The sequence below is a fragment of the Balaenoptera musculus genome, chromosome 7, assembly GCF_009873245.2.
Source record: "Balaenoptera musculus isolate JJ_BM4_2016_0621 chromosome 7, mBalMus1.pri.v3, whole genome shotgun sequence".
Classification (NCBI taxonomy): domain Eukaryota; kingdom Metazoa; phylum Chordata; class Mammalia; order Artiodactyla; family Balaenopteridae; genus Balaenoptera; species Balaenoptera musculus.
The window spans coordinates 50,980,014-51,003,834 of NC_045791.1; the positions used below are offsets into that span (position 1 = coordinate 50,980,014).

The following is a 23,821-nucleotide window of genomic DNA, read 5'->3' on the forward strand; positions in this document are numbered from 1 at the left end:
ACACCTGAAACACTGGAAATCAACTATATTTCAATTTAAAAATACAACAAAAATTTTTTTAAAAAATGAAAGAAAGCTGTCTGTGCTGATATGGAAAGCCCTTGAAAATATAGTATGCGACATTAGCAAGACGAAGAACTGTATGTATAGTTTACCACCATATATGTAAAAATAGGGTTAAGTATATTTGTATATTCTTATTTATGCATTTAACAATCTCTAGAATTAAAATAAACAGTGATTATCCATAGGAGAGGAGAAGTGGGAAACTAGGCAGAGGGGAACAGAGATGGGGGGGGGGAGGTCACATATCTTCTAAATAATTTTATATTTTTGAAAATATGAGTATAATACCTATTCAAAAATAAATAAATGTTAAAAATCAGTTGTAAAAATCTAAAAGTTCGTCCACAGCATATCAGTATTTCTACACAAAAACAACTAGAAAATGGTCAATTCGTAGATCATGTGGGCCGATAAGTTTCAGAAAGGCCTCAAAGGCACCTTAAACAGGTGTGAAAAAAAAAATTGGAAAAAAAGAGTAAAGATCTTATTACCCAGAAATCCATGGTGACAAAAATGCTTTGGGAGGCCCAATTTTTTAAAACAAATTTTCATGACTTTTCTCTACCACAGTACTCTTAGAATGAGGGCATTTTCACAAACTAATCCAAATTTAGCAGGTCCATTTTGAACCACCTCTAAATTTTGCACAAACAATGCCTATTGGTACTTGTCACCATATGGTAGATACAGTAATTAAAAGTAGGTCAAATGTACTCATAAAATTTACGTGATAGATGACATAATATTCCAGTCCCAAAGTGAACAAGCAACCAATAAAAATTTTAAAAAAACAAAAAAAAACTGTTAATCCACAAGTTGGTCCCTAATAACCAAAGTATGAAATTAATGTTGACCTATTCTTCCAACAGCAGGAGCCACTCCTGATTTGTGGTAATAAAACCCTGCCATCCGCATCAATGCTGATATTTCTTTTGTCGTCTGCCATGGAAAGAGGATAGTCATCAGAAGTTTACTGTTCAGAAACACGTGTCTTTAATTTACTCACAAGAAGAATTAGCTTTACAGCGCTGTTGGTGCTCCAAGATATACCCCTCTACACAGTGGCACTGGTGATGGCCAATTCGGTCTTCACATATCTGGTCACAAACTCCCCACATCTGGCAATCATCAAAATCTGCCACATAGGAAATAACCGTTTATAATCATGTTTAACAGCATTTCTTGAGCACCTTCTGAAAAAACTCTTGGACAAGCTATACAGGAATATGGTGATGCCCCTGCCTAAGTAAGTACCCTCTAGGGGGAAAAAAATAGGCATCATCATAACTAGGGAAAACTCAAGGTTTTTTAAAATCTACGTAAAGGATAACTTTGCAGGTGATGCACAACACTGCTTGGACACATTGCCTTTGCATTTCATTTGTTAATGTTGGTTTACAAAATATCTGATTTTTAGTATAAATGCATCCCTTTAAAATTGTGCTTTCCAATATGGTAGCCACTGCCCTCTGCAGCTTCTCAAATTTATATTTAGATTAACTAAAATAAAATAAATTTAATGATTCAATTTCCAAGTCACATTTGCCACCTTTCAAATGCTACATATGATTAGTGTTTACCATACTGGAAGACACAGACATTTCCATCACTGCAGAAAGAACTGCCTTATATCCAGTGGCTCAGTAAGACACAAATCTGTGCCTGCAATAAAGTATCTGAAAAGGTCTGTTTACCCAGCTGCCTTTCCTCTGATGTCAAAAATCGTAACCAAAATTAAAATCATTTTTAAGACATGAAAAATATATTCTCTTCTGATTATTCATTATTCATTCATTGAATAAGTGCTTATTGAAAATCCATTACATAATAGAGCTCTGTTCAATGCCATAATAGTCTCAGTTCTACCGTGTAAAAAGAGTTTCAATATAATTGACATATAAACAATACAATATGCGGGGGAAAGAAAGTGTCTTTTTCAAAGATTATAAAGCTTAAGGGGCACAGAAATTGTCCTATCTTTGGTCCACTGGTGCCAAATATTTCATTTGACCCCCCAAGTTCACATCCACTCTTCAGCCTCCTTCACCCTGCTCTCTTCCCTTGGAGAATGACCTCCACAGCCTACACCAACAAGGTTCCCACCCCCTAGGGCTTCAGGAAATTCGCAAGTAAATTATAATTCCTGAGACCCTCAGGTCTAGGATTCTCCAGAATTTCTAGGATCCGATCACACTTGCAGCGTTGTGAGTTGAGTTCTACCACACCTGCTGGATGGCCCACCATCTTGTGACTCCCCAGCAAGAAAGACCAAGAAAGTCCTGGGATCAAGATAACAGTTCCCATTTACCCTCCAGACCAAGTATAACAACATGGACCAGCATATCTTTCATTCCAAGGACTGTGACGAAGAAAAAATTAATCCAATTTGGACATGACAAGATAAAAGGACATGTGGGTAAAAATAAAAGGCCCGCATTTGATCTATGTCTCCTGTGCCCTCGCCTCAGCCCTAACAAAGCACCACGTGAGGCTTCGCTTCAGCAGGAATAAAAGTACAGGACATTCGCCCTCCAACTCCCAGGGTGTCATGACCTCATTTTGAATGCAAGACACTATGACTATGTCTAAGGGTCTGGAGTCACCCTGGGAGCAGTTCTCATGTCAAAAAGAGGGTGAAGTCATAACTAGGAATTCTTGGGTGCAAATGCCCTTCCTATCACCTGGGCTACAAATACTTTACAGGTTTAAATGAGTGTATAAACACTGTCACTTTTAATGACTGAATAAGATTCTATTCTCCATTATGAAGAAGAATGAAGGCTAATTAATATCCATTGTCCGCCAAAGGGAAGACAAGAAAAATGAAAGGAGACCTGAGGTTTTCAAGAGACTAGAAAAGGTAGCAGAAACTAAAAAACACTAAAATGCTGCTTTACAATACTCCAGCCCATTACCTTGATCTACTTTCCTTTTTATTCTTTGTCCCCTCCTACCAACAAACACGGCTTTGAAAGTAATTCAAAAAAATGTTTTTTAGCATAGACCCCCTTGGACGCCCTCTGATCCACCTGGCTGTGTGAAATCCCACCATGCTGAACGACCGTCCTGCTCTACCTCTGCACCACGATGTCATTCCCTCAACAAACAGCATGTCCTGTCAATCAGAAACAATAACCCCGGGAAACTGCTCTGGCAGCATGCCTCAGAGGCTACACAGCCAGGTCAAGACCACCAGCAGCAGATGAACGGAAGGACACAAAATTTCTTGTCAGGATTATTCCATTTTATTCTTGATGACCACTGAGGCATTCACTGGGGAGCCAGATCTAAGATGGTAAATGTTGTATAGGTTTCCAACACCTGAAGCCTCTGTGATGAGTCAGCCATGCAGAGGATTACAGCCATAAAGAGAGTATTTGCTGAACTGAAACGCTTGAAAGAGCAGACCTAAACATTTCCCCTAAAAGCTCAGCTGAAACAAGTGTAACTGGTTTCGTCGTGTCATGTATTGAAACTAATGAGTTCTCTTTACAAAGGGAGCAAAATATGGTCTTCTTTGAAAGAAATGTGAAATCACTGTTAACCAAGCTTCAAAACTCAGAGGCAAAGGGTACATTCTTAAAGGAGAGGGAAGGTCACAGAAAAGGTCTCTGCAGGTGTCAGGGGGTCTCACATTCACAAAAGCCCTCAACTGCAGACTTTTGAGCTTATATCCAAAGGAAGTCATCTGTACTAAAGTCCTAGGCACATTGTAAAGGGACTGAAAGATATTTGTGGAACTTAAAATTAGTGCCCCAGTATCAGACTACTTGCAGTGTGCTATGAACTGAATGTCTTCTATGAATCCTGAAATTATCCTGTGCACAGCATAATATTGCAAAATTCTGTCTTACATTCATTAATAGATTAAACGTAAAAATCTTGTTATGAAAGTTTTTCATTTCTTAAGGGCTGCAACAAATTTAAGTGTCCTGGATCTCTGACCTACGACCCAAACCTCATCACAGGCTTAGCTATTAGAAAAGATGTTGGAAAACGTGTTGGAGAATGTGGCTCTACGGTGGGGGGAAAAAAAAAGACCGAGAATAGGTTGTGAGGTATCGCAAGAATGAACTAGGGATTCTGAAAGAGCAAGTCACTTTTACTGAAAAGACTTCATGGCCTATCAAGTTCCAACTACAAGGCAGTCCAGCCCTAACTCCTCTTTGGGGCTGAGAGGAAAAACAGAAAAGCTAGTGTAATACTGAGAACATGGCTTCTGGTATCTCTACTGGAATTCCTTTTCTACTAAGAGAAAGCAGAGGGGCCTAGAAAACTAAGAGACTGGAAATCGGATTGGCAGCTGGGTGGCAGTAAAGGGGGTGGAGAAGCCTGACATTTGGCAAAAACAGACGAGCAGCCTTATACCTACAGATGAGCACCATTCCGAGAAAAAACGGATACAGCCCTCGCAGTGATGCCAGGAAGCATAAGCAGGGGTTCCAAAGTGAGAAAACCACCGAACAAATGAGGACATTTGTGTGAAAAGTCTTTTTAAATGACTTGAATGCATCTGCAGTGTTACGATAATGATAATGATAATAATAAAACACAAAAAGTGTCCTATAATATCACTTAATGCTAGCTGCAGATCATAAATGTTTTATTTATAAAACGTTTTGAGACGATTAGAAATTTGGGGGCTTTCTTAAATAGTTCAAAGTTCTCTCTGAGTCTTCAGGATCTCTCAGGCTGATTTGCATAAAGCATTTGATCTTAACATGTTCTTGTCGAATAGAGTTACTTAAGAGGAGCAATCAGATCCAGGGCAAACTTTGGGACACGGTCCTGATATTAGAAATCTAAAATTACCTACTTTGAACACCACAAGAACAACCTCAACTGGATTGCTTTACCGGATATAAAAATCTTGGCATACAACAGGTAAATGAGCGAGCCCCATTACAATAGTTCTCAGTAACACTGAGGAATAGACTTTCTCAAGAGTTTGTAAACCAGAGTCTTTCTTTTTTTCTTTTTTCTTTTCTTTTATTTTTTGGCCGTGCCACATGGCTTGTGGGATCTTAGTTCCCTGACCAGGGATCGAACCCAGGCCCTCGGCAGTGAAACAGAGAGCTAACCACTGGACCACCAGGGAATTCCCCAGAGTCTTTCTGACATTAAAATTTTTTCTGACTATGAGGAAATTATTAAGATCAACCATAATTAAGTTGGAAGCCATGAGCTGAGACTAAAGACTGAATAACTTCATTAGGTTTATCCAAATTCAATATTTTTGGCCAAATTATATTAATATTTTAGAAATTATTTCAGAAGAAATACTTTTCTAAAAGTATTTCGTACGTGTGCCATGTTTGTTTTCATCCAAAAAGCCCTAAAGAATCTCAAATTTCTAAGGAGTATCAAAAGAACACAGATATCCTGGTAAAATTCTGAATCATCTATCTTTTGAAGATCCATAGATGAATACTTCATAGTAATGAATTGTTTCAGTTGCCTTCCAGATGCCTTTTCCCAACACCAGTAAAAACCCCTGTGGTCACTTTCTGCTAGTATGTCTGTTGTTCACACAACAAAAGTTAGAAAGAAGGAAAAAGAAATCAGAGCATTAAAAATTCATTGTTCAAACCCTAAAAAACTGAAAATTGATGATACTTGGCCATGTCTAATTCTCCCATCATAAGAACCCCTTCCTAATCACAGTGGGGTACAAAGCTGGCTTACATCAAAATCAAAATTTTCCCAGTAGGAGAAGTCATTCTTATCTTTCAGATAGGAAAGATGTCAGAAATATTTAGTGCACTGGTGTCTAATTCAATGCCAGCCACTGAATGGAAATAACATGATAGAGTTTGTTCTTCTTTAGTATTAGCTTCAAAAATCAATGGGATTGGGCTTCCCTGGTGGCGCAGTGGTTGAGAATCTGCCTGCCAATGCAGGGGACACGGGTTCGAGCCCTGGTCTGGGAAGATCCCACATGCCGCGGAGCAACTGGACCCGTGAGCCACAATAGCTGAGCCTGCGCGTCTGGAGCCTGTGCTCCGCAACAAGAGAGGCCGCGATAGTGAGAGGCCCGCGCACCGCGATGAAGAGTGGCCCCCGCTTGCCACAACTAGAGAAAGCCCTTGCACAGAAAAGAAGACCCAACACAGCTATAAATAAATAAATAAATAAATAAATAAATAAATAAATAAATAAATAAATAAATAAATAAAAATTTAAAAAAAAAAAAAAAAAATCAATGGGATTAACAACCAGCACAGCATGGCACTGACTGGCCAGTGTGGTTAGTGGATCAGTGACCTGGTGATCCTCTGTTGTGTTGGGTGACCACTCTTTAGTTCCTGGAACCTGGGGAGGTTTGGACATCCTGGGAAGAGGCCAGAGGAGCAGGGTAAGGTGCTTGATGGATTCAAGGCAGCAGCTATTTACCAACTACGTGGAAGTATTTCAGTACAGTTGACCCTTGGCATTCTCCGGGGGTCGGTTCCAGGACCCCCCAGGATACCAAAACCCAAAGATGGTCAAGTTCCTTGTATAAAATGGTGTAGTGTTTACATATAACCTAGACACATCCTCCTATATACTTTAAATCATCCCTAGATTACTTATAATGCCTAATATCAATACAATGTAAATGCTATGTAAATAGTTATAAATACAATTTAAGTGCTATATAAATAGTTGCCTGCACACAGAAAGTTCAAGTTTTGCTTTTTGGAACTTTCTGCCTTTTTTTTTTTTTTTATCCCGAGTTGATTTGAATCCGAAGTTGCGGAATTCACGGATAGGGAGGGCTAACTGTATTTAACAAGTATGGCCAATATCATTTCTGCTTCCAAGTATATAAAACACAAATACACAAAACACCAAAAGACTACCTCCATCATCGGGTGGTAGAAAGATATACACATAGCTAGTCAACTCACGCATCACACGACCCCTCTTTCGCCTTGGGTGCCTCACAAAAGTTTCTCAGAGTTAAAACTTCATACTGTCAGGTTTTCGGTGAGGACTGTGCTGCCCTTTGTTAATAGACGTTCCTATCCACAAGTACAAACTCCGTGATGTTACAGGGCATGGAACCCACCAGTGCCGCAAGCGCCGTGATGAAAGACCAGGCCCTGCCACCTGTCACTTACCGACACAGTTATGGGTGCTATTTTCGTTGACGATAAAACCTGAGGGACAGTAACACATCCCTCCAACTGGTGACTTGTGGCATTGGTACTCACAGCCTAAGAACGGACACAAATCCACATCTAAACAGAGAAAAACACTTGGTGAAATGAACGGTGACCTCTGGACAAGGCTGATTTACAAGAAGTAAGAACTTCTTCTTTCAAAAGTAAAAGCTCAGTAAGCATGCAGCAGCCGCAGGAAATCTGTCTCCATTCAAGCCTTCCTGCAATACAATGCAATAAAAAGCTCGGGAGGAGATATGGGGGTATAGGTATACGTATAGCTGATTCACTTTGTTATAAGGTAGAAACTAATATACCATTGTAAAGCAATTACACTCCAATAAAGATGTTAAAAAAAAATTAATAATAATAATTTTTAAAAGCTCAGCATATATTTTTAAAAAGTTGTAACTAAGTGTAAGCACAAGTCATCAGAAGTGCTGTTTATGGAAAAATCTGGTCATAAGTCTATCTTTGTGTCAACATCATAGAAGGAAATTCCCAAGAATTTCCAAGTCACTGGACACTAAACACTAAACTCTTAACTTTTAACACTAAAAAGTTAATTAATCATGGCTAGCTTCAAGTGGTGGAATTTCAGGTGATTATATTTATTTTTCTGTTAATTTTAGTTTTCTAACTTTTGTACTATGACTATTTAAAAGGGTTCCCAAATGAAATGGCAAAAAAAAAGCCGTAGAAGTCTCTTTTTTCCAGGGAAAAAAATCCCCAAAACTTTAGGGTTATAGTTAATGGCCACTGCTAGGCAACTACTAGATAATTTAGAGAGATTACTATTGATAAAATCTAGGTCATGAATTCTATTTTCTTACAGGAAAGTCAGTTGTCCACAGAATTGATGGTTGATGGTGGGGGAATATTCTACAGCTACAGGGGGAAAAAAAAAAAACACTGACTCAAAGTACATATCCCTGAAACCAGAAGCTTCTTGGAGTATATCCAGACAACACTTTTTCCATAGGTATAAGCCAGGGAATAAAATCTCCAGAACACTTTAGAGTCATCACAATTACCATTAAATCCATTCTTCCTGGGAAGGGGGAGAGGGGAGTCACAAATATTTTTAAGCTCCTCCCATCAAGAGATGGAGTCTATTTCTTCAATCCATTGAATCTGGGCTTGGTGTGACTTGTTTTGGCCAATAGAACACTTGGCAAACATGACATAAGCAGAGGCTTAAAAGACCTTGTACACTGGGCTTTGCCCTTTCCACCACCATGCAAACAAGCCTGGACTAGCCGTGCTTTTACTGCAGCATCCTGAGATGTGAGTGAGCTGGTCCAAGCCAGAAGAACTACATAGCCAACCCACAGAACTGTGAGAAATAATAAATGTTTGTTGGTTAAAGCCACTAAGTCTTGGGATTGTTCGTTCTGCAAACACCAACTGATAGTCTCTGTATTTGGCAATCTGTTATAGAGAAACAGACACACCTTTACCTGAAAGATGCCCAGATAAATTTCCATACTCACCACAGTGTTGTCCTACAGTGATATTGCTTTCATCTTCTCCTTCTGGACAATCTGAAGTCCCATCACAAACTTTAGTAATTGCGATGCATTTTCCAGACTTTGGACAAGCCCATTCATTTGGGTAACATTCATAAGTACGGTTAATTCTGCTTTCTGTGGGGAAAAAAGAGAGAGTTACTACAGGCCACATTAGAGGCAGAGCCAACTCTTTTTCAATACATGGTTAAGAGAGGATAGAGATCAGGTAGACAAGAAGTCTACAAATGACCTATATTTCACAGTAAACTAGTAGTTTCTAACTCTACAACTGACCTTTTATTGAGATTCTAAGCAGTGGCAAATGGCATTAAGTTCCACTCTTTCTAGGGGAGGCAACTCCCAGCCAGGTTATAAGAGGAGGAAGCAGAAATGGGCCTGAATTATCAACAAACTAGATGAATAACCCATAGCAGAACATTTAGTTAATTAAATCATGAACAATAGAACTAGGGCTATCAAGGTAATGCCAGGATTCCTATGTTGGTTTTTATGTGTGTGTGTGTGTGTGTCATTTTGAGTTGTTCAGTTTGTTTTGTTTCTTTAGTGAAATGTCAACAGTGTAAGAAACACCCAAATGTAGGAAAACAACTTCTTGGATCACTGAAACATGAAACCAATGGATGTTCCCAGAACAAGCATCATTCTTAATATAAAGATCTTACAGAAAAAGCTGAACGAACTTTTTGGCCAACCCAATACCTGGGGCTAGACCCGCAAAGGTGACGTGCTTTATTCATGGGTGTCAGCAACTTCTGAACTGTTGGAGGTACTGCTGTTGATAACAGCACAGTGAAGGGGGTGAATATCACTGACAATCTCCTTCTCACTTCCCTGGAGAGTGGCCTTTCCCACGACTAACAATCTCCAGCTCCAAGTCATTTTTCAAGGTTATAAGGTCTTAAGACAAATCACATTTTCCCTCCTTCCCCCAGCCTACTTTTTTTATATAGATACATCTAATTAAAATAAGAGTCTTAAAGGGAAAACCTCGGATAGGGCTATAGACAGGGGAGAGACTGTCCTACCTATTTGGCCTTAGTGTTAGGAAGGAAAGGATTATAAGTTATGCTATATTTGAGTTTTGGGTCTTTTTAGGAAAAGCTTGTGGAATCACCTCTTTCCTCCCCATCCACTAATTCCCCTTAAGCCCAGCCAATTCAGAAACTTGCATGTCACACAGATAATTTCTAACAAGGAAAGTAGGAAAAACAAGTTCTGGAAAACACTTTAAGAAAACACTTTCCAATCAGAAGCTCTTCCCCTCCTTACCGCATCCATCTTCATCGGCATTATCTACACAGTCACCTTCTCCATCACAAACCCAATTTTGATTAATGCAGAAGCCGTTGGGGCAAGTGAATTCGTTACCTTTGCAGGTCTGATAAGAACCTGGAAGAAAATGACAGCTGCACTCCAAAGATACAAACCACTCAGAAAAAATCAAAGTGCTCACCTTGCCACCTAAACTGAGCTCCTAGAAACTGAAATTTCTATGCCCATTTAGTCCCTTAACTATCTTGACAAAAATGAAAAAAAGGAGGAAGAGAAGGAGAAAGAAGAGGAGAAGGAGGAGAAGAAAACAGCAGCTTTGGGTCCAGGACATGAACTCAGGTGCATCAAGATTAAAAACAAGACAGTTATGTTATAGGTTGTCACAGAACAGAGGACGCAGACGGACAAAGATGCTATAGACACGCCAATGGCCAACATTCTCTTACTTGACCACAAGCACAGACATTGCTATCTAGGACCTAATGATTCTGAGTAACTCATTCCATGATGTCACATTCTTCTCAATGCAGTCCCTGAAACAAGCACAGGTGCCAGAAAAGAAATCAGGCATGGCTCACAGAAAATTAGAGTGATACTGAAAATATTTAACAACCCTTAAGGCATGGTTACCCACCAATCAAAATGGGTGTGGAGAAAATCCTACATTCTGGTAAATAAGTGACCACCAAATTAAAAAAAAAAAAAAACCTGTCAATTTATTGGAATTTATAAAACTCTCTCATGGAGATTTCATATTCTAATAAAATGAGTCCGGAGGTGGCAACAATGAGAGCGTTCGTGTGCATTGCAGGCAATATCATGGAAAGAAAAGGAGGGTCAGAGTGAAAATGTGGAGGTAACAAAAGCCACCTGCAACCATACTGAAACTTTCCCGACTTGTGATTTTAATGTGGTAAGAATTTCAAAGTAAAGAGGAGAGTTAGGGTCATTACTATTAGGGACCTTGTCTCCCTTTCTAAGCCCTTCTCTCACTCTGTGAAGGTTATTAGACCCATTCCTGAGATATGAGTAATTTGAGAGTCCAGTGATACAATACACTCTGTATCTTTGTAGCCTAAGGAAAGAATGCAAATTGTCCATCAGCAACCCTTCAACTCTACACAGATCCTTGGAAATTAAAGAAGTCCAAGTTCAGCAACACTGCTGAGGCTCATGCCATGGGCCCTAAATGACAGTCTGGCTCCCTTTGCCATCAGACATAGTGACTCTGTGATTTTTAAAAAGTAGCACATTGGTAGGGAGAAAAAAAAAAAAAACGCAAAGACAAAAGCACTCCTAACAGCACGACCCAACGTAAGGAAATCACCGTACTGCAAGAACGTTCATCACTGCCATCTTCACAGTCAAGGTCATGGTCGCAGACGTAGGTTTTATAAATGCACTCCCCACTGCCACACTGAAACTCACTGCGCAAGCATCGGTGAGCTGGGACACAAAGTTAAGAAGGGAAAGAAAAGAGAGAAATTCAATTCCACTGTAGCCACTTAATTTCATAGGAAGATTCTGTCTCAAGTTTAAAGAGAGATTCTTACTATGCAGTAGTGTTCTGGTAAATGTTTAATAACCAGTTCTCCAGGAACATAAAAATCCTCACGTGTACTATCTGCCAATTTCCATGGTGTAAATACTCCACCGTGGCTGACTTCAAGCTACCAACATGAATTCACTGAACACAAACTTGAGAAGAAATAAATGTGCATAACTGGCCAGTATAAACCAGCTTCACCATATTACTTACTGCAGTTGAGTTCATCAGAGGTGTCTCTGCAATCCATTTCCCCATCACACTTCTGACTGGTGTTATAGCAGGCTCCATTGGCACAAGTTTGCTGCTCACATATTGGGTATCCTGAGAGAATGGAAAGAGCACACAAACCTTAAATGAAGACGTTGCTTTAGCAATCACTTCTTGAGTGACTACTATATTCTAGACACTAACTGCTAAGCATATATTGGTAAACAAAAGATACATTCCCTGGATAACCTAAGAATGACACAAACAGCAAATTACAAACTGGATTACATGCTTAATGTGGGAAGTACAGAGTGCCGTGAGAGTGCATAGTCGGGGGGAATGGGAGCCCAGGGAAGTCTCCTCTGAAGTGACTTTCGAGCTTCAAGTTGAAGAATGAGAAGAAATTCAACTTATTTCAAAATGGAACCTTCATTTACATAATACAAATAACATCGCAGGAAAGTAATGTACCACCACATATGCTTTGGGAAATGAAGGGCCAGTTCTTTGGCTGGAGGGTCATAGAAAGAAAACAGGCCTAGAAGCCAGGAAACCTGGGACCTGGGGTACAACTCAGTACCTATTTACTCTTACTCAAGTTGTTCATCCTCTGTGTCACCACTTCCCCATCCACACATTTGGATAAGTTCCTTCACAGGGTATAGGGACCTCAAAAGACAATGTCTAGTAAAGCTTTTTGAAAAGCCCGAATAATTGCTACCATATTATGCACATATGGTCACTTCACTGCTATTAACCCGATGCTTAACTCTGGTTTTTGAGGTCTCACTGGAAAAATCAGCATGTCCCTTGAAGAAAAAAGGTACTGTCAGTCTCTCCCCTGTGCTTCTCCAGACTTGGAACATGTATCTCTCATGACCCTTAAGTGTAGGCTTCATCCTGTTGGTTGATATCTGTTTCCCCCATGACATCATGAAACCCTCTGAGATCAAGGATCCTGTCTTACTCATTTTAAAATCCCCATCACTCAGTACAGGGACTGGGTCATTACTCACTGTGCTCAAGAAATGCTTGGTATTGCTAGAGTTATCACTTAAAAAAGCTTTTAAAAATAGTTTGAATGTCTGCCTTTTATGATCTTTTAATAGCCTCCCTCTCACAAGTATGATATCTTTCTTGGTCCATTCTTTGTTTCATTAAAGATTGTTTGCATAATGATTCTCAGATTCTCTTCTGATTTCTTTTTAAGTAAGAAAAGGGGATGTCTCCAACACCAGAGAGCACAGTCCCATTTTGTGAAGTCCCCCAATAAAGGAATAAGCACAAATATTCTCATCTCCAGAAGTTCAAAACTAGTCTGTTGTGTCTTTAAATCCTTTAACTGCCAAAGTTACATGTAGTCAAATCATATACTAAAATGGAAGGCATTTAATAACTGATTAAAATTTTTAATTTTTCTGAATTTTATTTTATTTTTTAATAGCCCAAGAACCAGCTAGTGTTTAGGGTTATTGATGTCTTTTCATCATTGAGATGGTGCACATTGCAAATGCACCTTCAAAGGGTCACACAGCTCAGTTAAGTAATTCTGCCTTCAAGAGATGCCTAGAAGCCAGTTGAGTCCAGCAAGCGATTCCTTTCCTCCATGTGGTGGATAGCGTCTAGGGTCAGTATGCCATCTAGCCTTTTAAGAGAGCAGCAGGCAGGAAAGAAATCTTAGAAAACCCAACTCTTTGCAACAGAGAAGTTATCTATCAGGAGGAAAATTTATCTGGGCTTGGACTGTGACTCTTTCATTTAAGGTGATTATTGTAGATGTGAAGGATCTGAGACAAATATGCTGGGCAGATCTCTTGCTCTCCCTGTCCTGCTTTTTGAGAACCAGTCCCATAAAATTGAAAACCAGTATCCACTAACAAGACTAAAAGTTTGCTGACATGGCTCATTCCCCCAACAAACAACAAGGCCAGCTTGATGTCATCAGAGAGGGTATTGGAATGGTTAGAGGTCAGCAGTTTGACACTTGGAATGAAGAATGAACAGCTTTCTTGTCTCCGTCCACGCTGATAATGAATCTCTGTCAATCAGCTAAGGACTTGCCTCAACCCCTGTACACCTTCTGGTCTCTTCTGTGCATGATTAAGTGGAGGGGTATGCCCATAGGAAAGACTGCACAGAACCAAGACACAAAATACACAAAAGATTTGGAAAACTGTTTCCAAAACATTTTCCCCCTTTGGATACCCACACAGAGGGAACAGGTCCAAGTTGTACACTAAGCAAAGCAAGAAATGAACAGATTCTACTTCCTTTAAAGATTTCTACTGCTAACAGTATTAATTAATGGGTTTCAATCTACCCCAGAAAACAGGAAGTCACAATACTTTGTGATAGGGGATCTCTAGAGTCTTACTTTTTGGTTTATTTGCCTGGAGAGTCTGAGTCTAACCTTGTAAACTTTTTCCCATGGAGCAAATCCATCACGTAGCTGAAATGTCCTACAGGACTTCAAGTAAAGGGGAAGTGTAGTAAGAGAGGAGACACTGTACAAGAGCACCAGAGAAACTCATCCTGCTAAGTTTTGTTTTAATGGAAAGATGGACAAGCACCTATTAACTAAGGCCCAGACCTCTAAAGTTTATCTGATATGAAAATGCAAGAATGTCCTCATTCACACCACCTCTTCCCTCTCCCTTCCTTTCTCCAACCTCCAAATGATACATGTCCATGTTTGCTCCTCGAAACTGGGAGCTGTCTCCAAATATACATGTCAGATTGGTGCTTGAAGACTTTTTAAATGTTTTCTCTGCTAATGATTTGGCTTGAAGCAAGAAATTTCCATGCTATAGTTCTGTTTACATAATCAAGGAGGAAGATGTGGTTTGAGAAACTCTTAGGCCTCCCAGAATGGATATCATTCACAGCAGGGTAAGACACACATATTAGGCACTACTCTTTATTATCTTGACAGGAAGGCTGTAAATACAATCTGTTCTCAGAATTTGACAAAATAGCCAAAAAGAAGACAAATTGATTCTAAAGAAAGAGAGGGCCTCTTAAAGGTATATTATGACACTTAAGCCAGGATTAAAAGGAAAACAAGAAGTTACTGATATGTCCTGCCCAGACACCTGGGACTTTTCAAGGTCTTGAAGTCATCCTTTATAAGTTACTTTATGTTAGTCTGGTTCCAAGGCAGGATAATCCAGTCAGAGTAATGATTTGCCAGAAAAAGTTTACTAGTTTGGCCACCAGCACTTAGCTGCAAGTACTATCCACGAAGTTAAATAAGCAAAAACAATAATAATCATCAATAACATGTATTGAAAACTATGTGCCAGAAGCCTGTTCAAGTACTCAATGTGTATGAACTCATTTTGTTCTTATAACAACCCAGTGAGGTAGTTATGCTATTGTTCCCATTTTATAGATCTTATATACATGCCTCTCTGAGGTACAGAGAGGTTAAACAATTTGAAAAAGGTCATACGACTGGTAAGCTGGAGAACCTGAACTCAAATTCAGGCAACCTGGCCCCACTACGCTTGCTCCTAACCACTATAATAGGTATTGCTACCACTTACAGGCTTCAGAGTAATAGGAAGAGAAAATTACAGGAGGAAGAATGAAATTGAATGAAAGGAAATAATCTTAAAAAGATAGCATGAAAAGAAAGAGAAGAAGCAACGCAAGGGAAAGTTTTTCTTTCTTCCATTCAGTTTCTCATTCCACTTTGGGAAGTCTGGAGAAGTGAGGCCAAATTTAAATTTCATCAAATTATGGCATATTCTACTAAGGACTTCAATCTGGTATAATCTAAGAATTCCAGGAAACCCTATGCTAGGAAACAGAGCTTTCCAAGAGTACCAGGACAAACAAGAGAGTCCATACCAAAAAAACAGACCACAGAGCAGCAGGAGACCAACCTATTCCTCTCTGACCCGCCCCCCCCGCCCCCCCGCCCCCCCCCCCGTCTCCTTTGTCAGTCAAATTCAAGTCCCTGAAGTGACTGTCATCATGTACTGGCATCTAGGGAGTGCAGTAATACACAAGAGGACAACAGAGAAGCATTTCCTGCCTCTTTCCAAAAATAATTTGAAGAGCCTTTCAATGAAAAGCGTATACATAATATTTATAAAATGTGAATAACAATTCAGTACCTTGGAAAGAGAAAGTAAATATGGTCTTCCCAAGGGCTACTAGAATTGGACTAACATCAAGTTTAGTCTGAGCAGCTTTCAGGAGCCTGAAGCCAAAAAGGGAAAGACATTAACTTATACAGTTTCCCTTACCGCCTTCGCTTTGAACTACTGGGTCTGAAGTCCTAAATCCCTATCTGGTCTCTATCCATGGTGACCTGATCTCAGACCTAAGTTTAAAAAAGCACCCAAGAGGCCTGCTCTGAAGAGTTTGGATCTGCAGTACCTCTTTCTTCTCATACACAGAACTATCACCAAAATCTGCAAAGGAGGTAAAGACTGACATAGTTCTAATTTTTTGAAAAATAATAAAAATCTCACATTAAGCCCTAGCATTGGAGTCACTGAGCCACAGGATGCAACACTGTGCCTCAAATGCTCCAGGGAATAACGCAACATATATTTATTGAAATCCATCCTCCTAGACACCGTGCTAAGAACTGGATAAAGAGATTATAAATGAAATTATAAGTGAAGTAACACAGCTTCTTTTTTTTTTAATTTATTTATATATTTATGGCTGTGTTGGGTCTTCGTTTCTATGCGAGGGCTTTCTCCAGTTGCGGCAAGCCGGGGCCGCTCTTCATCGCGGTGCGCGGGCCTCTCACTATCGTGGCCTCTCTTGTTGCGGAGCACAGGCTCCAGACGCGCAGGCTCAGTAATTGTGGCTCACGGGCCTAGCTGCTCCGCGGCATGTGGGATCTTCCCAGACCAGGGCTCGAACCCGTGTCCCCTGCATTGGCAGGCGGATTCTCAACCACTGCGTCACCAGGGAAGCCCAACACAGCTTTTTTAAAAAAATATTTATTTATTTATTTATTTATTTTATTTTTGGCTGTGCTGGGTCTTCATTTCTGTGCGAGGGCTTTCTCTAGTTGCGGCGAGCAGGGGCCACTCTTCATCGCGGTGCGCGGGCCTCTCACTGTCGCAGCCTCTCTTGTTGCGGAGCACAAGCTCCAGACGCGCAGGCTCAGTACTTGTGGCTCACAGGCCCAGTCGCTCCGCGGCATGTGGGATCTTCCCAGACCAGGGCTCGAACCCGTGTCCCCTGCATTGGCAGGCAGACTCCCAACCACTGCGCCACCAGGGGAAGCCCCCCAACACAACTTTTTAAAACTATTTCGTTCAACAGATAGTAACGGGACTGCTAAGTACTAGAGAGAAAGTGATGAACTTCATAAAATCCCTGCTCTCATGGAACTTACATTCTATTTAGGAGGGTGGAAGGACAGACATTAAAATAAATGAGAAAGAGTAACAGTGAGGAGTAGCTCTCTGATAAGGTGTTGTTTGAACAAGAACTATTAGGGTTATCAACATGGAGGTCACCGGTGACATTGACAAGAATGTTTTTGGGAGATCTGGAGATGGACTGTTTTCAATGAGTTCAAGAAAGAAAGAAGGAGAGGAAATGGAGATAGACAGTGATTAAAGACAATTCTATGTAACTTTGCTGTGAAAGGGAGCAGAGAAGTAGGGTAACAGCTGAGAGGGATCTTAGGGTCTTTTAAAAGATGGGAGATATGTATAATGTGCTTGTAAGATGAAGACTAAATAAGAGATTTTTCTCTTTCCTCAAGGTTTCAGGGCTCTGAATCCTATCTCAAACTGCTGAAAAAAAAAGGTCCGTCTGTGATGTGATATGTAAGATGGGGTCAGTCTGCTTCTTCCTTCTCACCTCGAGTAGAGAGAATAGTAAGAGCAAGGCGCAGTGGGGCTGAGTTTGATGAACATGTCGGTCACCAGGCATCACTGTCCAAAGAAAGACTTATCCCTCCTCTTCACTCCCTCCCAGTTATGCCCCCAGTTGGAGTTTCAACAGTTAGAAATATAAAGTTAGATATACAAAATTCTAAAGAACAGAAAGTCAGTAGAAATAAAACTTCAGAGACGAAGCCGCCCCAGTGGCAGGCAGACCAAATACTGCTGATTACCGGCAAGAAAGCCTTCATTGTAACAAGGATTTGACCCTTTCTTTGGCATTCCTAAGTAACAAAAGAGAAGTGCTGCAAACCAATGATAATTAGCAATAGTTTTACTCACACCAAAAGCATGCTAATATGGTACTTGATAAAGATGAAATAATCTGTTAACTTAACTAAGAAAAAATTATACTATTTTTGAGCAACCGAAAGTCAGTGCAACATATTAATTGAATGACCCATAATTGCTGCATTGTTCTGATGTTTATCTTAGACTCTGAGTGAGTGGGTTTTCCTTGATGCTAATCCCATTAAAAGCAAAATGGATGGCAGTTTCAACTCTCTGTTCCTTAAAAAATAATAATAATTGACAAGCTGTTTAATAGCAGGTGCCATTTTACAGATGGCCAGACTGACGAGCAAAATAACTTAGGAAAAATGAACTTTTACCTATTTCATAGCTGTACACACACACACATACACACACACACACATATATATATATTCAGAAAGTTCTCAGACAGTAGAATAACCAAAAATATCTGCCTTATGCATATAGGAGGAACACAGCAGACAAAAAGACCAAATATGATACGAAACTATTTATTTCAAGGATAATCTTTTTATTGGGACCTTAATACCCTTGCCTTTCTTGCCATCTCACCCATTTCTTTTCCCTCCCTTCTCCCTGCTTCCCTGAGTGGACCCTTACACACCATTCATTGTTATGTAAAAGGAGTGCTTGGAATGGACACAAGGTGCTCTGTCTTGGAGCTCAAGACCTTGATCTTAGAAGCTTGAAAGGGTAAGAACTATATCCTAGGGGTCTGATCTGACAGGCGGGACTATGAACTACAGAGTCAACCTTCCTGATCCTTTCAAATATTTGGGGAAAAGAAATAAGTCCTTCTTGGCAGTTTTCCAACATCCACCACTATATTTAAGTGGTCTCTAGTGCCTAGAAGACCCATTCCTATAGACAATCTTATTTCTGAGAAATAGACAAATTAAAGCCATATTCATAAACGGATTCTAAGTTTGTCCAAACGTAATTTTCCTATGCATCCTGACTGCAAAAACAGAACAAAGTGTCATGTCTCACAAAGAGGTTTTCTGGCCAAGCCTCACTTAATCCTCCATCATGTGGGGACATTCTAATTTAAAACAACTAATTAAACAGTTGCTATATATCTGAAGTGACATTTAAAATAGCTAAGTACCTCTACGACTAAATGGATCTTAGCATGATTATCAATGGCTGCTAATATCACAAAGGGGCAGTTAGACATTAGGTGCCTCCTGATGGAAATACATACCTTTATATACAAACTGTTGTTGCCCTTACACACACACACACACACACACACACACACACACAACCTTGCATGTGTTCAAGCCTCTAGACTAGTGCTATTTTCAACTGGAGCAGGGGAGGGGAATAATTCTGCTCCCAGAGGACATTTCACACTGTCTAGAGACATTTTTGGTCATCACAGTTGGGAGGTGCTGCTGGCTTCTAGTGGATAGAGGCCAAGGATACTGATAGCTACTCTACAATGCACAAGACAGCCCCCCACAATAAAGAATTATTTGGACCCAAATGTCATTATTTCCAAGATGGAAAAACCTTACTCTAGATCTAGCTACCAATTTCTAGGAAATACAGGGGACAGAAGAACATGTTAAAGGACATCAGAGGGTGGGTGCAATGAGCAAAACCCAGACTATGGGAAACTCCAGAACAAGTCACTTGCTAACTCCAACATATAGATTTTCTTTGGATTTTTATTTAAATGACACTGTAAAAATATAATAAGCCAATTGGAGAATTTTTAAAACTGGATGGATATCTGATTACTTTAAAGAACAGTTATTAACTTTTAGGTGTGATCATGATACTGTAATGTTTCAGTCCTTATATTTTAGCAATATAGATACTGAATTATTTAAAGACAAACTTATAGGATATATGAGAACTGCTTCAAAATAATGGAGAGAAGAGCTATAGGTAAGACAAAATTAGCTATGACTTGATGTAATCACTCTGCTTTTGATTATGTTTAAAACCTTCCATAATAAAAAGATTTAAACAATCATTTTAATAATAAAATAGCTAAGTAACCTATAGGCAAAAATGCTCTGTAAACTTCTTATACAAAAGTAAAGTATTCCAAGAGCATGGGCATAGGGTTTAGACCTGGGTTAATATCCTGGTTCGTCTACCCTGACCTCTTGATCTCTGTAAAGTGGAGATGGTCCTCACACCTACTTTGTAGTACTGATTAATGCGTATATGTGGAATCTAGAAAAATGGTACAGATGAACCTATTTGCAAAGCAGAAATAGAGACACAGATGTAGAGAACAAACGTATAGACACCAAGCGGGGAGAGGGAAGGTGGGATGAATTGGGAGATTGCGATTGATATATATACACTACTATGTATAAAACAGATAACTAGTGAGAACCTACTGTATAGCACAGGGAATTCTACTCGGAGCTCTGTGGTGACCGAGGTGGGAAGGAAATCCAGGAGGGAGGGGATATATGTATACATATGGCTGATTCACTTTGCTGTACAGCAGAAACTAACACACCGTTGTAAAGCAACTATACTCCAATAAAAAAAAAAATTGAATACGATAGTGACTGATGCCCTGGGAGTGACACTCCCCTTTCCCATTTCCCACAAGAGCTCCAAACAAAGACGGAAAATAAAATGAGGCAAATCCTCCCCCCAGTACTGGCACTTTTTAAAGACTTTGATCCAGGTCATTCATTTCCTTCTTGTACAAATCTGGCTGTGGCCAGGAGATCAAAGCACTAACAAGGAAGTATGAGGATTCTTTTTTAATTTCCTCTGATTTGTTTTTTTTTTTTTTACACTCTTCCTTACAGAACACATAGCAATAAATAAACGAGGTAGAGAGAAATAGGAAAAAATACCTCATTGTAAAACCCCCTTACATGTGTGAGATTCACTTTAGGGCCATGAACCCTGAAGGATTCATGACTTGTATGATTCCAGAAACAATGAGGTTTAACTCTGGTTCAACAGTTACTTGTACGTACTTAAAAAAATGAACAAAATCTTGATTAAGGATTCCTGCCCAGATATTTTACAAAGCTCACTTCCTTTCCTTCATTCCTTTCTATAAGAGCTGCTTGAATGCTTGTACCCTGCCAGCTTTTTTCCAGAAGGTCCGTCGGCAAAGTCATGAGGCAGCTGTATTGGTGACTTGAGACTTGGCTGCAGGGTGTTCACATGGAATAAATCCAAACAGTCTGTTTTGGCTGCCTTTTATTTTCCCTAAAATAGCATTTCCTGCAGTCCCACCGCATTTGCAATAAAGCACTCATTTTTATCCACTTGTAGATAAGGGATAAAGACGCAGACTGTTGGCTGGTGGCACAGGCCTCTGGTTCTGTTCTTGCACAAGGTAGGACTTCCTCCTTCTGTAAATAAAGTCCTTCATGAAGAGCAATCACCAGACTTGGACCAGAGGACGAGCTGAGCTCCAGCTCTGCCACACACCATTTAACCTTGAACGAGCCACTCCATCCTTTGCTGGTTCAGTTACCTTATTCGTTAAGACAGTATTATAATACTGGCCCTAATGTCCTCAGAGAGGGGTCTAATAACAATAACCACTGGAATTTACATAAGACTTTGAAGTTTACATAATACTGCAAAATATAATGTATGATTTGTCTCTATTATTAATCAAAAATATTTACTTCACTTGCCACAATATAAAGAATTTATTGTTTGCTTTACAAAGTACTCAAAGGGGAGTCCTTGACTCTGGACTTGCTATTTGTGACCTCCAGACACACACTACCGTCTCTAAAACTGCCAGTACCAAGTCTAAATTCTCCATAACTTTTCCAAAGTTAAAGAAGACCCAACCTAGAGGCAACACAATCTCTTTCAAAAGAAAACATGTAAGTTGGAAATTACAAAAGAACGATACCAGAAGTTCTGCTAGGAAATGGAAACATAAAGACAAATAGCACAAACTCCTCTCAAAGGAAAATAACATACAAGGGAAGAAAGCATTGGAGAAGCTTTTTGTTTTGTTTTAATGTACTGTGTGATGACAGTGAGGCTGCAGCATGAATCTGGACACACATACGAGTATTTCTTCCATTAAGAGCACAATTTGAACACTACAGGAAATAGGAACAATTTGCTCATAACCAGTTTATGTTAGCTCCCACCCTAGGCATGGCGCCATATTGGGAAGTGTAGCAAAATATACAGAAGATGGCTCTTTCATTAAGCATACAATATACCAAAGGAAGGAATTTAGAAACAGTCCAGAAAACTAAAATCCTATCAAAATGATCAAATAATAAAAGAGTTGTCCCATGAGAATAGACTAAAACCTAAATCTTTAGTTGGAAACATAATAACCAAGAGGTTTATGATCAAGGTTTCTAAGGTACACAAAATCTATCCACCGATTATTAAAATACTAGAATATTAAAATAACTCCTTGAAGTCTGAAATGCAGTATGCCAGAAAGAATGCCAGGGAAAGATATATAAAAACTCAAAGAAGCTCTGGGTAAATTCATAAATGATAGACCTATAAGCGCTTTTGAGAGAAAATGGGTATGTCTGAGACTAAAGACAGAGTTAGATGGACCAGAGGACAGACACAGCAGAATAATTAGTATATTCTTGTATTCTAACAATTCTATATAAACCTCAAGAGAGGCAGATTACTCTTTACTCATTTGTAAGAAGTGATTGCACTTTCTTATTTTGCTTATGGTCATATTTAAACATTATACATAGAATACTCTGATTTGTATGCTTTATCTTGTGGTGATCAGTTACAAATTGATATAGTATTCTTCCATTACACAGATAGCCATTTTCAAAATGTAACACGTTTCCAAAGGTAAGCTGGAAAACACTGAGTCCATAAGAGCAGAAAAACTGAGACATCTGACCTAGAAGCTTACGATGGTAACGTACTAAAAGTTAAAATTGACCAAACTGGATTTTGTACTCATTGACTTTTTGTGATTCTATGTTAAAGTTAAAAGTTTCTTACTTCAAGACATACAGAAACTTGATGTGCTAAGGCAGGACAGACTCAGAATGTCTTGCTAAAAATAGACTCCTATCAGAACATCACCTCTAATCCACAAAAGAATCTGCCAAGAGATTTCAATAACAAGAGGCATATTGTAGGCATTTCTGTCCATCAACAAATTGATTAAAATGCCAAAGGGACAAAGGTGAAACCAAATACAGTGCAAAGGCTGTAAGGGACTCACGGCAGTTTTTCTCATCAGTTCCATCCAAGCAGTCTGTGGAATGGTCACATCTGAATTCTGCTGGGATACATTCACCGTTGTCGCACGTAAACTGATGGCTTGAGCATGTTCTCCCAGCTGTGAAAGGAAAAAAATATTACTTTGTAATTACTGAAAAACACAGACCAACTAACAAATATGACAGTAACATTAACCCAGCTACTCTAAGGTAGACATCTTACAATGTGAAAGCAAAAGTGTTATTATCAGGATACTATCAAAATGCCCAGAATCATATCAACATTCAAGGTTGTGAGTGTAGACAATTATATTATCAACATGTGTTGAGAATACAATATAGCTTGAAAACCTATACAGTAAAAATGATGGATGAAATAAGAATTTTTCAGGTATAGGTATTAATCAAGGATCAGTAAGGTCCCCCTCATTGAAATCCTTGTTTAAACAAGAAGGAAATATGCCAAAGGGTAAACAGTGGTTATTTCTGAGTATTAGGAATGTGGGTGATTTTTTTTTTCTTTAGAGTTTTCTCTACTATATAAGCTTTCTACATTGAATACCTGTCAATTTGATAAACATAAATTTAAGCTAGCTTGATTTTATCCTAAGTTGATTAGGGTAGGTGAGAGCAGAGCACCAGTAGTTTATCAAATTTGCCTCTGGATAAAACAGACAAA

At 39.4% G+C, this 23,821-nt stretch overlaps 1 protein-coding gene across 1 annotated transcript in view; it reads right to left on the reverse strand.

Moving 5' to 3' along the window:
- LRP2 (LDL receptor related protein 2) overlaps positions 1–23,821 on the reverse strand; it is a 197,517-nt gene that overhangs the window by 131,851 nt on the left and 41,845 nt on the right. The window contains exons 4-10 of the mRNA XM_036858038.1: positions 23,145–23,261; positions 11,775–11,885; positions 11,348–11,461; positions 10,013–10,132; positions 8,705–8,857; positions 7,170–7,289; positions 1,073–1,201 (exon numbers count right to left, since the gene is read on the reverse strand). Coding sequence (XP_036713933.1) covers positions 1,073–1,201; positions 7,170–7,289; positions 8,705–8,857; positions 10,013–10,132; positions 11,348–11,461; positions 11,775–11,885; positions 23,145–23,261 — 864 coding nt within the window. The remainder of the gene's footprint in view (positions 1–1,072; positions 1,202–7,169; positions 7,290–8,704; positions 8,858–10,012; positions 10,133–11,347; positions 11,462–11,774; positions 11,886–23,144; positions 23,262–23,821) is intronic.